Source organism: Trachurus japonicus, chromosome 1, assembly GCF_045865225.1.
Source record: "Trachurus japonicus isolate A0001 chromosome 1, Traja_1.0".
In the NCBI taxonomy this organism is placed as follows: domain Eukaryota; kingdom Metazoa; phylum Chordata; class Actinopteri; order Carangiformes; family Carangidae; genus Trachurus; species Trachurus japonicus.
The window spans coordinates 12,373,308-12,390,173 of NC_140907.1; the positions used below are offsets into that span (position 1 = coordinate 12,373,308).

General features: G+C 39.4%; 1 protein-coding gene across 1 annotated transcript in view; it reads right to left on the reverse strand.

The window, feature by feature from the left end:
* Positions 1 to 16,866, reverse strand: part of LOC146991466 (zeta-sarcoglycan-like) — a 373,318-nt gene that overhangs the window by 71,588 nt on the left and 284,864 nt on the right. The window contains exon 4 of the mRNA XM_085773280.1: positions 1,780 to 1,867. Within this exon, the coding sequence (XP_085629406.1) occupies positions 1,780 to 1,867 (88 nt within the window). The remainder of the gene's footprint in view (positions 1 to 1,779; positions 1,868 to 16,866) is intronic.

A 16,866-nucleotide genomic window follows, 5' to 3' on the forward strand; every position in this document is an offset into this window, starting at 1 on the left:
ATCTTGGTGCGTCTATCCCTTGCTCTTTCTCTTGAACTTGACTCACTGAAAGGCACCAGCACCACTGCTCCACTTCAAGCACACAGTCTACATCTATACTCAAACTCAACCTCTGTGAGTCACCTTCTTCTGACTTCTGAAATTTGGTTTTTTACTACACCAAAATCCTTTATGACCATATAAACTGAGAATAGTTTTGTGTTTTACAGCTTTGTGAAACCTAGCAAACATTGCACACATTTCTTCTTTTAGGAACCATATATTATCATTTGAATAATTAAATCAGACCCCTGAAACAAGGCCTCGTTATTCGATTTAATTAGTTAATGACCGTATACCAAATGTCTGGCGTTTCAGCCTCGAGTTAATCATCTCTTCACATCCACCACCTCTGACTGAGCATTATTGATGAGAAATACAACAGCTATAAGCCTCCACCATCACCACTCTAACTGATCAATCTTTCCACAGTGACAATGGTTTAATATTTTAGGTACATTGAAGTACTTGTACTTCTATTTCTCATGGTGGATTAATTCAACTACTAACTCATTTCAAACTAATAAAGTCTATACTTTCAAAAGCAAAATCCTACCTAGATGATATTTTCATGTCTTTGGCCATTTCTATCCACCTGTACAACTCTGTATCTCCTGATCCTGCACTACACTGTCATCCACAGTTCAGTGACCCGCATTGCATTTGTTCTCTTGTTGAACATTCAACCAAAGTTAATTATGAATGAGACAATTTAGCAGATTTTCCAACATCCTGATCCAGTGGTAACATCTTGTTCTCTTCTCCATCAGAGCATTTATCTGTGCTTTAGTAAAATATTGTAGTCAACTTTTTTTTTCCAGTTAAGCCATTTCTTTTCTCAGATTATGCATAAATTGGTTTCTCCTCCTATCAAAACACTTCTGCTACCACATGGGTGCATCATCACTAAGTATGATATTTGTGATTTAAACCCATGAAAGCTTTTAATGTGTGATTCATGCTGTGTCGTCTAGGCTTCTTTGACCATTTTTAATTCATGCTAAACATCCTAAAGTATCCTCTGAGTGCTATGAAAATGAATAAACGCATCTCATATATATGAATATGCTAATATTATACACTTACATCAATTCAATCGAGCCAAAATATATTTAATGTTTAAAATTGCTGACCTGATGGTGATATTTTTAGTATATTTAGTATCTTTTTACCACGATAACCACAGGCCAGTCATTCTTTTCTCTCTCAGTTACTGATATTCTTAAACTCAATTCTGAAGCACAATCTCCTCCACTCCATTCAATGACGTTCATTTATCAAAACATGAAGCTTTTCATAGGACACTGTACATAGATTTTTTTTTTTTTTATGGCTCATACTTGTTTGCTACTTAAGTGTAAAAATCTTTCCATTCTTGCATTCTGCTGTGTTATCTTTCATCCCTTATAAGAATATGTCCTGTTGTATAAGTCACATGTCCTCTAAGTGTTGTCTTCTGTCAGAAACTGGGCCATCACTGATCCAATAAGGGCTTGGAAAAATGATTTAGCTGAGAAAACAGTACAGCTGTCAGCCTCAGTGAGATTCACTTATGGAAACAGATAACATTTAGTTAGGTAAACAGAAGGGGGTAAAATGCATGCATGAATTCAAGCGATATAACTGACTGTCCTGGAGAAATAATCTGGTTTGGAGTTTGTTTCAGGAGAAAATGTTTGCGCTGCCCGTGTCCTTCGAATGAACATGTCTTTGTATGCTGAGTGTGTGTGCGTGCCTTACCGACAGTTAGCTGACCGGTCAGTTGTCCCTGATCATTCCTCGCGTTGACAGTCACGTTTCTGTCTGACTGAAGGATCAATGGACTGTCCTGGAGACAGAGGAGGGAGGAGAGGGATGATTAAGACAACAGCAAACTGCATACTCTCACACTCTTACAAACAAATCCATGTATACTGATACACTGCTCATGAGTTCTATCTTTCCCCTGTGACCTCTGCCCTCACCAGTCGATACTGCATTAACAGTAGCCTACTGCCTTGGCCTGTATCAACCTTCACACTACATACTTGACTCTCTACCTTCTGGCAGACATATTCTGCATCCAATTTGCATAATCTATTCAAAACAGCATCCTGTCTGTGTGGCAATTTGCTTGTTTTAATTGTCTGTCTGTGTATATGTATGTCTGCAGAAAGGCAATTATTCTCCACCTAGACTAGCTAAGTGACCCTGACCTGTACTCTCATCTTTAAAGTCTGATTGAGCCACATGCTGCACACATTACTTTACATTCAGTGGATGTGTGTTGGAATGAATATAAACTCCATGTCTTCCATTTTCATTAAGTCCCAAACTCAGTCTAACATCTCACTGTCTGTCTCTCACTCACTCGGCCCCTTGCCCCCCTCCACCTTCATCTCTTTCTTTGCCTCTACTGTGTACATCAGGCTAAAAGATCTTCCTGCTCACATTCTTAACCAGCCTTTTGTGATTTTGCTGCATTTACATCATTTTCTGTTTTATTCTCTTTACTTTTATTCATCTCCCTCTCTCACTCTCTGTTTTAAATTACTCATTTGTTTTGGCGGTGAAAAATGAATAGCTCACAGGTGACCCAATTTCTCTGTTGATTTCCCCAAATTAATATCTTGCTGCATTCTGGCCTGAATTCCAAATGAGAATTGTGTTAAAATTGGAAAGTCGCTGATCTGTTGAAATGGAAAAATCCTTTTTTTTTTTCTTTTTTTTTACCCCTTCATTCTCCCTCTCTGTCTTTTTTTCCCCTCTGTTATGGATGAATGTTCATTGTGAGTCAAGACCAAATTTCCAATATGTCACACCTGTCTGTGCTCTATTTTCTACTGTCCAGGGACTCCCAGGATAGGCTGATCACTAACACAGAACACAAAACCACTACACAACCATGGGGGACAAAATACAAGTTATGGACGGACAGGAAACACACTTACAAAAGGGCGGCACACACAAACACAATACTTACAGTGACAAACAGGACTTGTGCATGAGTACATGTGGCTAATGGACACTCTATATAAAATCGCATTCAAGATGCGAAAACAATCGTATCCAAATGAGGGCTCAGGTGCAAGTTCAAACACACCCCTGCCTCTGTGCACAGACACACACCACCCACTCATACAATGTCTGGTAACAAATTTGCCAAACAACAAATGAACATTCCACATGGTTTATTGCGCATTGCTTCCCTCATCTGTTTCCTAACGCTTGTATGCTGGATTAATTATTTTCAACGGGGCGTGTGATAGGCTTCACTATATTATCTCTCCACTCGGGCGCTTTGTAAAGCATGACAGATGTAATGTGCTTTGAATCATTCCAGCTCAATGGGCAATGTGCATGAACAGGCCTGATCCCATTCACTTAGTGCAGGGCTCATGTCATTTAGAAAAGTGACCATAGATGAAAAGTCTTATTTGATTAAGCAGTCATATGCAAATTGCATGGAAATAAGGGCGGTAAATAATTGCTGCATATTAAACAGCTGCTAATGTCTATTTATATAACAGCTGATTGAAGCTAAACAATCTGACTGGTGGTGCTTATGTGAATTGTAGGAGCAGGGACAATAAAGGTTTGTCCATCTTAATGAGAAAATTGCTGATCCCACAACAGGCTATCAAAAATAATCACACTTCACACAATCGGCTACCAGTTTTCACTCAAATGCGTCATCAGCACTATATTGAAAAATGCCCTGTGCTTGTTGGGTCTGCAGAACCCTGATGAAATCAACTTTGCACATACTGTTGGTAACTCGTTCGTAAAATAATTCTGCCATGTGCAGTCTACGCTTTGATTGCGGAAAACAAAGTGATGTGGAAAGCTTGAATGATGCACTGCATCAGACAGACACTGTGCTGGACACAGTGTGATTTGTTCACTTTGTTTGAGAATGGGCTTTTCATTTTAGCTTCAAATTATAAAAAATGTTAATACTTGTAAAGAGCTGCTGCTTGTAGATCTGTACATGGAAATTATTACATTAAAAAAAACATTAATATAGACATATTCAGTACACATACATTTGGTTTGTTTTATCACTCAGTTTGGTTATATAATGTACTGTATGCTTATTTGGCTGTGTATGCTACACAAACAATATTGGTAAGAGGGCAAGTAAGTCTGACCACAGTCTTCCTCTATATGTTGTGCTTCGAACCTATTCAGTTAGTTTTCTGTGACATTAAAGGTTCCTTTCTCTCCATGGAAATCCTCCATCAAAGCTCTGATCTTCAGTGAAGTTTGCATGATGTTTGATGGTGGTTTGAGGTTTTTCATTTTAATGTTAGTTTGATGTTGCTTGCGCTTTTGGTGTTGATCTGAAAAGGTTATAACACTGCAGAATGGTAATCGTTTCATTTCTTAGATTTTAATCCATCGTGTGATGCATACATCATCTTGAGGTTGTTTGATGTTAGAAATCCAATCAGTGTTGTCGCACTCTGTGCATGGGTGAGTCTACTCTGTACTGGGTGTTTTATTGGTATTTACACTGACATTTACATACATGAAGAAACGGACATACTGTACATGTATGGTCTGCAACTGAAAAATGTCAATACAGCTACACTCAGCATTCTCACAATAAGAGATGAGTCCACCTCAGACCATACAATGCATCACGCACAATAATTCTTATGCATCCAGATTAAATAATACAAACAATAAACAAAATGAAAGGGCCCTGCAGGATTACCATATAAAACACATTGCACATTTCTACATCAGCAACCCTAGATTATATGCATTAAAGTAATTAAGTTTACAGACAGACATATCCCTGGGCAGCAAAAGACTATGAATACATTCACTTACTTAAAAGTTGTGGATTTTTACCACTGGCTTTTACAATTCAATGATCACAATTAAAGATTAACAATGGAATAACAATGAGCAGCAGCAAACCACGACAACAAAACAACATTCAAATCATATTCAAAGTTATCTTATTTGGAAATAAATTCAATCGTCAAAGGTTTGTCAGTCTCTATCTTCAAGAGAAAGAAGGACACTCATCTCTGAAAACAAAGCATTTTTTACTAAACAGATTTCAGTGGTTCTGGCACTGCAGTATTTAGTGTATAGTGAAGTTTTAACACCAATGAATGTAAATGTGCAGATCGAGTCAGATTAGATTAGATTAGATCAGATCAAACCAGATTAGAGTTAAACTGGCTGCACTCAAACATAGACAGAAATGTATGGCCTTCATAGAGATGGGTGAAAAATGATGACACCTTTACTGTAAATACTGAATGAGGACAACAGTGCAGCCTGTTGGACAATCTTTCCTGGGAGGTTTTTACTGTGCTTCATTCATTTCTTTTACACATAAAAGGTGAGTGAATCTATTAAACTATGGTTTGGTGAGCATGTGTGGCATTTCTCCACATGAAGCATATACTGTATCATTTGTAATGTTTCCTTTACGTTCAGTTCGCCTCTGTTTATCTCCCTCTCTTCCACTAACTTCATTGTCCCCTTGCCTTTTGCGTTAACTGTGTCGCTCATAAATCTCCTCGCATTGTGTGCGATCTACACAGGGGCACAAATAAATACACTAAAGGCTGACACATCCTGCTCTCTCCTGCGAGCTGACACAACATACACCACAGCACCATTAATTCAGTTAATAGTTTAATTTTCCTTTGATTATAAATGCAGGCAAATGACTGCCAGCCTGCAGTAGACAATGCACTGTAATTACTCAGGTAATAATAAGCTGTGGACTGGTGGATCATGATCATCACAGCCTCCAGCCACCAGTACAGATGGGCCCCTAATAACAGCTTTCAGCTCCACTGTCTCACTGCCTGTCTGTCTCTCTAACTGACTGTCTGAGTGTCTGGACTCAAGGTTCATAAATGATGTGATTGGTTGTTTGTGTTTATCATCACTCTAATAACAGCTTTCAGTGCTCCTGTCCATCTCTTACAGTCTCACTCGCTGTCCAACTGTCCAACAGTGTACGTCTCAACAGCTATGTATTCAAGCCAAAATACATTTTGTTGATTCATCTTTGCCATCAGCCTAATAACAGCTTTTAGCTCTCTCTGACTGTATCTCGGTGATTGCATGCCTCAATACATGACTCTCTCGCTCTCTCCATCTAAAAAGCTATGGACATGTGCTTAAGACATACCTCTTAATTTAATAAAAAGCTCTCAGCTCTCCTGTCCCATGGTCTGTCTTATTCTCTTTCTGTCTCTCTGACCTTTCTTCAGCCAGTCCACCCATCTGTCCACATCTCTGTCTGGTCTGGGGATTGAGTCAGGCTTGTAGTTTGATATACATACTGTACTTGAATAGCAGCCTATCAATTTAAATGTCAATAGCCAGGTTTTTTCATTCTGATTCATATTATTCTGAGTGAAGATTTCATGTCAACTGTTTACATGTGAGGTGATCTATTCTGTGTTTACCTGTGCCTCTGCATTTATTCAGAACAGCTGCTTTACAGCCCTGTGACATTCGCAGCGAGTTCTCAACGGGCCAGGCTGGCAGATGGGTTGACAAAATTATATACAATAGACTAAGGTCTTCTAGTCTAGCCTTCTTTATCCATCATTTGCAAGTGAACAAACATCACCACACATTTACATTGAGAAAGAGAAAGAGCACACAAAAACGTTCTGTTTCACGGTTTACATGATTGATCGGTTTGGGAATAGGAAGATTCTACCGCTGTGAAACTGAATAAAATTTGATTTGGTCTGGGCTGGTTTATTCTAATTGATGTGCTTATATGGAGCATTTTCATTCGGTTTGGACATATAAACCAATAACCCAGCCAATGTGGGGTTTCAAAAGACAGCCTTTTAAGATATTTCATCAAGACATTCCTTGAGGTGTGATCCTAACCTACAGTATCCATCTGATTATGTTGATTGCCTTTCTGCATTAATCTGAAAAACATATTACTGCTATAGATGCTAAACTACTACCAATACAGTGGTGTGAACAACAGCAAGACAGTGAGACAGAGTGGGGAATGAGTTAAAGAGTGCGGGAGCTCAGACAAACATAGGAAAGTTGTTTAAATTCATCAGTCAAGACAAGTAGATAGTATATAGTCTGAACTAAAACAGAATACCGATCAAACAGTGTGTGATAAAGTGCCTGCGGTGTCCCCGCATTCCTCTTTCGACTTTAATTCAGCTAATTAGCAAGGACTATTAAATAAGTGATGTGTTTGTTGGTGTGCAGTGCTAATTTGTTGTTTTTAGTCCCCACGGCCATATAACAGCAGAATATAAACCAGTGTTCCTCACAAGATTGCTCACAGGGTAGTTGGATTTAATATGTTCAAGTGTCTCCATGAGCATTCTGGGGCCTTATTATCTATTTAACATGTCATCGATGTCCTGTACGAGACTCGTATCAATGGCTTTGAGATCAGTTTAATCAATTTAAATCTCAAAGTGACAAATGAGCTGAGTCTGAGGCAGTCAAGACACAGCAGACCATTGTAAGCGTGGAGAGTAGTTGGAGACTTGGCATGCAACATCCTTTTTTCTGCTTTAGGAATGCAGCGCTGGCTTCTCTCCTGCGTAATTCACTGTCTCTCTCATGTCATGCTTTTGTTGCATTAGAATGACAGTTTTGTATGCTAGCTTCACTTGCTTCACATTTCAGCTAGATTGAGTATTTATTTAGGCTCATTCATGAGGGTTTTTTGAGAATAAGTATATTTTTGGGGCTTTTTCCCATTAATTAATAGTCTAGTTGAGAGAGGCAGGAAATGGGGAGGCAAAGAGAAGGGGAATGACATGCTGCCCGAGTTGCGATTCGATACGGGGCCAGCTGCAGTGAGGACTATAGCCTCTGCATACAGGGGCAATATTCAACATGCAGATATGTTCAGTTTATTTGAGTTTTTGTATCTTGAAAAAAGAAAAACAAATAATTAAATGACTTTATTTGTGACACTGTTGTCATATTACCATTTCAGTTAAAAAGTACACTTTTAGGATTCAGATCTACAGTATTTGTCGTACATCCAGTGCCTTCACAAATCAGATTCAGCAGAAAGCCAAACTTCTCAAATCTCTCAAAATCAACCATTTTATCAATGAAAAACATGAGCACAGAGCTTATACTGTCCTTCATATACGGTATCTGAGCATTAATGTGTGCAGCTTTTATTCCTGCCAATGCATGTTTATGCTTTTTATATTTATGTGTACAATTCAGTCGCAAGAGCAGGTCCATGATTTTTGAAACCACCAGGAATTGACCTAAACAATCAAAAGCATACAGTAAGTTCAGCTCTCCTGATGAAGAATGGTATGTCTTAGGCAGTTTATTTGTGATTCATCTGAAGATTCAAGCTTACCCCTGTAAAATCAAGCTAAAACCTCACGACCTTCACTTTAACCCAGGGGCGGAGTGGCCATCGGGAGGACCGGGAGATTTCCCGGTCGGCCGGCGGCCAATAAACTCAAGTGAGCCGGCCCGCAAGCTGCCCTGCGTGGCCGTGTGGTGCTCACGAGTTAAAAGTAACATTGCGCGCACGCCGCCATGATAATCTCCAAGGTCTACCTCTTCACCTGTTTAAAAAGTCCAACCATTATTTGTACCCCTTCATGTCTCTGTACATTTCACTCATGGTTGCGATAGTGAATCAGACTCTCATCAATCCAGCCTACTAAATGATTTTTGTTTAGCCTCCTATCTTTATCTAATTATTTTTGTTCAATGTTACAGAACTTTCATGACCACAAAATATAAAATAACCAGCAATTTAATTTGTTTGTTTGTTCTTAAACTAATGTAGCAATGTGCAAAGCCTCATGGGAAATGCGTCAGCCTGTCACTGTGAAAGTTATCATTAAACTAGCGGCTGCGGCTAAAAACAGATCGACTCACGGAAGCTACCCAGCAAACCTTATCAGTCCTGCCCGTGTGTTACGTTATCTATAAGTTATATTATTTTAACAAGACAACACAGTCCGTGCTTTACTGCAAGTGGGCCGATGGTGGGCCGGTGCGGTCAGAATTTTCCCGGTAGATTTTGGTGCCCCACTCCGCCCCTGCTTTAACCCCCGACTATTTGTAACCAAAGAAAAAAAAAATCTGATTCTGCACACAAATGAACTTTGTAATGTCAAGATTGTGTGAGGATCAATAATACACATAACTGCTTTTGTTGTTATTCCTCGAGGTTTACTGCTGGACCAACAGCTCCGCTGCTGTGCCACCAAACAACGGACTGTTTTGTCATAGATGGGAAAATATAGAAGGACAGAAAGGGTGAGAGAGACAGAGGTGTGGGATGATGGGAAGGAGAAGAAAGAGCAAGCAGGGACCTCCCAGCTTCAGGCTTGTGGAGTGATAAATCTTGAAAGGGAAAAAGAGAGGAGAAGAGGAGGGAGAGCAAGATAGAGATGGAAGGCGGAGGAGGCTAAACTGCAGAGCATTTATTTTAGAGATAGACACGCCAAATAGATCTATACAAAGAAGTGGCTACGTAAGCTCTCCACTTTCTGCTTCTCCACGATAATGTATGACGCTTAAGGGACCAGTCAACAAAGTCACATAGCTCCAGAAATATGTGTCAACTGGGAAATAAATATTAGAGAAGATGCAGAAGAGTTACTTTTTGATTTGGTAAATTGGGGAATATATAGAGTATTTCACATAATATATTTTTTTACATGAGTAATTCTGCTTAAACGTATTGGAGGAGTATACAGAACATATTTAAACACATGATTTCTCTCACTATTTCCCCCCAACGTCTCAGTTTTTTCCCCCCAAGTAAATATAAATCTCAGGATATAAATACAATTCTTGAAATTTATCTCATCTTTAATGGTGAAAATCATTTATCCCAATGCTATTTTATATTCCTGAGGGGGAAAAATACATCATGCAAGTGAGGGTTTACAAATGATACATCCAACCTGAGGGCTTCGAGATAAAATACATCTGAAGGAGTTTTACATAATATTTGAGATTAGAACCCTGGAATACATTTTATATAATGGTCTTAAACCCACAATCAGAACATACTGTTAGCCCTGTTGTGAGAGTTTCCACATAAACCTGTCAGGGTATGATAAGAAAAAAAATAGACCAAAAAAAACAAAAAACAAAACAAAGGTAGAAGAAACAATGTAGATTTTCACCTGCTAGAAACTGGTTTACCAGCTGCCTCACTTAAAGCAGAAGTAAGCGATCCGGTCGTTTTCGCTAATGCTGCGTTCCAGGCAGGCTTTTGAAATCGTAAATTACAGCTTCAAGTCACAACTTACGACTTTGTAGCGTTTCAGGCAACCCACTCGTGTTTTTCCGACCTGTTTTACCTGTGAAAGTCACTATAACGGCCACTCGTAACTTCCGACCGGTGAACTCGTACCAGATCGAACTGGTACGACTTCACGGTCGGAAAAATACGAGTTTCCTTGAACGCACCATAACAGTCCTCGTCCCTACGTCGCCACATTCACGGCGTTCCTTGGCTGCACACACAGCCCTGCATGCCGTTCTCTCTCCTCATTGGATAAAAACTGTAGGATACGATAAATGTTTTCTCCTCGGCTCAGAGCAGAGCGGAGGGACTGAGAGACCCGTGTTTCAGTCCAAACACTCTATAGAAGTGATTGCTGTCGGAAGATATAACTATTTAAGACTTATATTAACACAAATATATCTCTTACTTCTGCTTTAATAGTAATGAATAATTAACTTTTATTTACCTTCTTTCTCTTCTTGTTCTATTCCACAGTATTGTACAGAGGTACAAGAAAACACACCCCCAGGTGTGAGACTATAACCTTGAAAAGTTGACAGTCCATCACATGTTTAAAGCACACTCACAGTCACACTTATGGCAGCTCTGCACTCAGAGGAAACCCACACCTGCCCCCACGCTGTAGACCTCACATGAATAATCTCTGGCTGATCAGCACCTTTAGCCCTTTATTATTTACTGAACTGCCTGAAAAAGGTAGCAGGTTGGCTTTAATGCTTGTCTAAAGGCACTATTCTCATCATAAACACCTGGTTTATGCATACTTTGCTGAAGCATATAGTGTAGTGTGCATTAATAAGTGCGCACATGCAGACCAATCCAACAATTAAGACACAGTACATACGGGACATAACATATGCAACTCACTGAACGGTATAAAAGAACTTCATAGAAATCATATAGATACTGTATGTGTGCCTTATCTGTTCTAGACTTGTGTAGAGGAAAGGTGAGATCAGTTGTGTTGTTATGGTGATGAAGTGGTGAGGTGTTGAGCCCTGATCCTGCACTGTGGCACCTGAACGTGAACCAGAAGCACTAATCTTTCATGCCAAAGATACATGTATGTATGTATATGTTCTCAGACACATGATAATACACACAAATCTGCAGTTTACTCACATTCGAGGTCATTATACACAACATTATTACTGTAAGTATGCAGCATGTCTTCAAACATTAGCAAGCCTCAACAGATTGATAGAGAAATCACACTGAACACACCCACTCGGTGAAGCCAAATCAGCATGGACTAATGCATGCGGCTACATCATGGTTGTACTTGTCTCTAAAGAGGCAACTTTTCCCTTAAGTTGTGTGTCCTGTGGCATGGTTGAGTAGAGGAGAAGAGACAAGATAAGTGGAGAGGACGGAGGAGGAGAAGAAGGCAAAGCAGATAAAGTTGCAATGCTCCATTTGCCATGAAATATTCCCCTGTGGTACAAATACTTGAGGTGAAAGAGGAATAAGTTAACTCGGAGAAGTTGCGTGTATGTGCATACAGTGTGTGTGTGTGTGTGTGTGTGTGTGTGTGTGTGTGTGTGTGTGTGTGTGTAGGGAGGGAGACTGCCCTGGGTCTGTGAGACAATGTTTGTGTCATGTATGCATGCATTACAAATGTGACAATATTTGACCTTGCTCACTTGTTTGTGTGTGTGTATTTATGCTTGCCCACGCGGACATGTCTTACTGCTAATAGATTATTGATCAGAGTTAGTTTCCGAGACCTGCAGTGGCTGACACACGCACACACACACACACACACACACACACACACACACACACACACACACACACACACACCACACCACACCACACACACACACACACACACACACACACACACACACACACACACATAACGCACGCACAGATTACATTTATTGAAAACCACTTTAAGCAACTACTTTCAAAATCAGTGTTTCTCTGTTTCTTATTCAGTAGGAATTCACACTAGCTGGTGGCTGGCCTCCACTGACAGATGTACTGCAAGATCATATTCTGGGCAATTATGTATTTCAAATGTAACACCTGATACTATTCCTTATACATATGCTCCATTGTGGTACCCATCTTTCTTCCTGTAATGCCCTTGTGATTTCTGTTCCATCCAATTCCCCAGAGGATCAAAACGGATCATATTCTATTCGTCCTGAACACATGGGCCTGTATACGCGTCTGTGTATGTGTGTATTTCAAGCCAATTTATCCTTAATGGCTACAGATTCTTCACTTTAACCCCCATCACCTCTACGAGGTCAAATACATCTGTTCCATCAAGGCAAGACAGATCAGAGTGTTATCATTCTTTGCAGAAATAAATAACAAAAGGCTGCTGGTTTCAGGAATAAGTCATCATTGCCATGGGAAATAATAGTCATGTACCGGCTTTTTCAAGGTAATTGGTTTCAATCATGAGTCACTTCACAGACACTGCAGTTGGACATAAAAAAATGAAACAAAGAAAAAGGTGTATCTACTACTTGTTCTATGATTCTATCAACCAGTCAAGTTGCTGTCCTAATCCATGTCTGTCAAGACTCATATAATGAAGAAGTTTAATGATAGGTATTAAGTGTTTTTTCAGAATATCCCCATTAGACATTTGGGTGTAATTGCATCATACGTTGCATATTCATTCTAATTCTAAAATGTGTTTTGTAAGGTCACAGTGACCCTAAACTTTAAGCTTCCAAGAGGAAGTTATGCCCAATGTCACTACATTTGCCAGGCCATACTGAGATATCACACTCAAAGGAATGGTATGGACATGGCATCATAGTTATAGGTCCCATCTCCACTGTGCTGCGTCAGTGCTGAAGATTGTCTACAATTGGCGGTTTGTTTGCATTTCTTGAAACCAGTCATAATTGTCTTGATTTGTACAAAGCCCTGGTTGTACAGGTTGCTGTTTCCTAAAGCAAATGGGATTTAGAAGGAAGAAAAAGGCAGATAGTAATAATATAAGCTCATGCACCTTTGAGTCCAAATTAGGATCTCTACAAAATCTGAAGACAACATCTTGTAGATGATAAACAGCCTTGTAGACAATCCGAAAACAAAAACACTTGGTGGTGGACAAGGAGATTTTCAAATTTATATATAAAAGAAGGTGTATAATCATGCTGCCTCCTACATACATGAACATTATTGACCACTTAATCAAAATGTATCATAAACTATACTTTTATGTAATTCATCCAGCTCAGCCTCAGCAGCTTGTTATCCCATTGTCATGGGCATTAAATAATGTATATTCTCTCACCCCAAAGGGGCAGTGTTAGAAGGAATGAGGCTGCTTCAAACTGAATACCCCAAGTCTCTGGGGGCTTGAAACTGGTGGGCGTTTTCTTTTTCATACTTTTATACAGATGTTCCTGTTTAGAAGTACAGAAAAATAAGTGCTGAGCAATTCTGTGCTTACTCTTACATTTCTTCTGTCTTGTGCTTAAAAAACACTTTGAAGAAGGAATTGAGCAGACTGTGAAGGACTTTTCAGAACTTTCAGATGGACCTGAAGTTTACTGTAAGTGTGTTTGTCTGACTGGGCTTCTTGAGGATTTGTGCTGTGCCAAAAACAAATCAAGTGGAACAATTAGCTATTTTGCTGTGAAATGATAAATCACTAAGCTTGTTTAGCCATATAAATTCCATGCAATATTATCACCCTTTGCATGAGTATAATCAAGGGAGGAAAATAATTGTTTTTTTTTGTTTTTTTTTTACAGACCTTGTGTCTTACACATTCTTTAGCAAGGCAACCTTTGTGTTTGCGTTTGGTTTCCGAACTGAGGCTTTAATCAAAACTCCTCCGGGGTTTTTGGCTCATTTTCGAGCAGTTCAGAATGTCTTGTGCTTTGTTATTGCTGTGACAGGGATTTCCTGATGTTAGCCTCTCTGCAGAGCTCTCAGCCATGTGATGAAATCCCTAGTCGAGTAGCTGCCTCCATAATTACTGGGAATGGTTTACAAGGGCAGGACATGAGAGAGATGAAGTGGATTCTCTTGATGGTGAAAGACTGCATAAAATGGAACATGGGAATGGTTTACAAAGATGAGAGGAGTGCATAAGAGGGACAAGTGGGAATTGGTCTGAGAGATAAGACGTGATGAAGATAAAAAGAGAGAAACAATGAAGCTAAATTAACCTGTTGGAATTAATTCATTTACTATAATATGGAGTTAACATAGAGTCATTATTTCCCAGCATGAAAAGGTTAGACATCACCAAGAAATGTCAGGAATAACTTGGATATCTGCTCATGGTGGTAGGTAACACAATGTGAAAGACATCAAAATGACAGACCAGGGGTCTCATTTATAAAACTGTGCATAGGATCCTTACTAGAAGTGTATGTAGGCCCAAAAGCCAAATTTAGCCAAAGCCAAAAAATATTCAGATTTATGAAACCCTGCGAACGCAAACTTGTAAGCAAACTTCCCTTTATAAATCACAGAGTGCCTACAAGTGTGTGCACCTGAATCAGCTTCTCGTTCCGCCCTGTACACACCCTCTTTTAGCCATACTGTAAAAGGTTCAATGCAAACCACAAAGTTATTAACCAGTCATCATCATGGACCAGAAAGTCGTTGGTCCCTGAAGACCCTCACCCTCCTTATTCTCCTCCAGCGTTGCCGTGGTGCAGCATTACACACAGGGCTCACCACTGCATTTACACATTTACAGTAATTAGACTGATCAATAAAACTTTGAATACTTAGCAGAATCAGTTAGTGGTATCCTCCATCCCGAAATACATTCTGAAGAATGAACGAACATGACACTTTTCTTTTTGTCGGTTTTTGTAATGAACAGCATGGACTGATAAAAAAGAGGAAAAGAACAGTGTAACGATTGTGTGAACGATTACTGGCTTTTTTCCAGGCTTTCAGATTTAATTGACTCTCTATCATATGTTCACAGTAGGAAAATATCTAGTTATTCACAGCACGTTAGGCGGACTGGATGCTTTATTCCATGCTCCTCCTCCTCCAGAATCATTTTCTTCAATGTGACTTCAGTTCACCACCACACTGTCTGTGTCGCCAATTCAGATTTTTCTCCACACTATGCGTACGCATGGGTCAGATTTTGCTTAGGTGTGCGCATATTCTCCCGTCAAGTTTGTTTTTTAGAGATCACAACCTTTGCATGGAAAGTGACATATTCCACTTTCAGGCCTGGTTTTGTGCATATACGCTACGGTTATAAATGAGGCCCCAGGTTTGGAGTCTGCCTGTACACCTAACAAAACATCAGGTGAGGCAAATTAAGCGTTACTTTACAGGATTTCCGCTTGGTATGTAAAAGATGAAACTAATGGAACAGATTGCAGGGATGGGGCGATGCATAGGGCACTCAAGGCGAGGACTTGGATATGGTAGACAGACATGGTAATGATAATGGTTTCTAGGAATGGGGAAACAGAAAGGGACTAGGAACTGATTGGAAAGGATAGGACAGGAGACACGTAAGGGTAGGCTGGAACTGGATCTGAAGCATGAAGAGGAATACATTTTCAAAATTGTTTCCAATGCAAAAAAAAAAATGATGGACTGGTTGTATTCAAGATTGGAACAACAAGAAGAGTCTCATTATATTAATCAATTCTTGTACACTTTCTTTCAAAGGAAAGGCTCTTAAGGATATTGTATAAACATTTGGGATTCTTAACAAATAAAAATAGCACAAAGCAAATAAAGAAACAAAAATGAGCAATACAGCAACAAGCACTTGTGCACATTTTGTACAGTAGCAGACAGACCTTTGGACCACACTGTACGTGTGATATGATATGATATGATACCATAGATAGTTAGCACAACAATCCCAGTGAATTCTAAATACTACACAGCCGGTTCAATCTATTGTGCTGCCTTTAAGTGACTGGTCTAAAAATAGTTCCTCAGATATTAAAGTAAGCTTAACATTTACGGGTGAGGCATAGATCTCCCCAAAGGCAGGTGCTGTATGTGGGAGCATGTACAGATGTAGTTCTCAGGGTTTTTCAACTATAACCCGACAGAACAGGACATGGCGATTTGGGATCCAAGAAAAAGAAAGTTAAGATGGAACTAACTCAAGACTATAAAAGTTAAGAGTTTTCATAGATGAAGTACACTAGTTCTTCATTAAGGTGCCACCAGGAAGGCAAAGGAAAAGCATGCTGATACAAAAAAAAATCCAAGAATAAAGTACAAAGTTACACCTCTTTCATCTTTCTCTTCTGTCATTTTGCCTTAACGTTTTCGCTGAACTCTCTTTCAACTGTCTTCTCCTCAATTAATTTTCAACTCTCAGTTGTCCAGGAAAGACCCCCTGCTTATTTACATTCTTCCTATCTCACTTTGATCTCCATCCATTGCTAAGTCCTTAATCTTAGTCCTCTTTGCTGTGTTCTTTACTTTCTTGCCCTTTACCTCCATGTATCTGTATCCCTCTTGGAAATCTGCAACAAGCCATATATTTCAGTCATTCAGACATCTCTATGGTATGATATCTTGCAACACTTAAAGGCTTAAAGCAATTGTCTATTATAAGCAGTTAAAGTGTGTCATATTCGTACCTT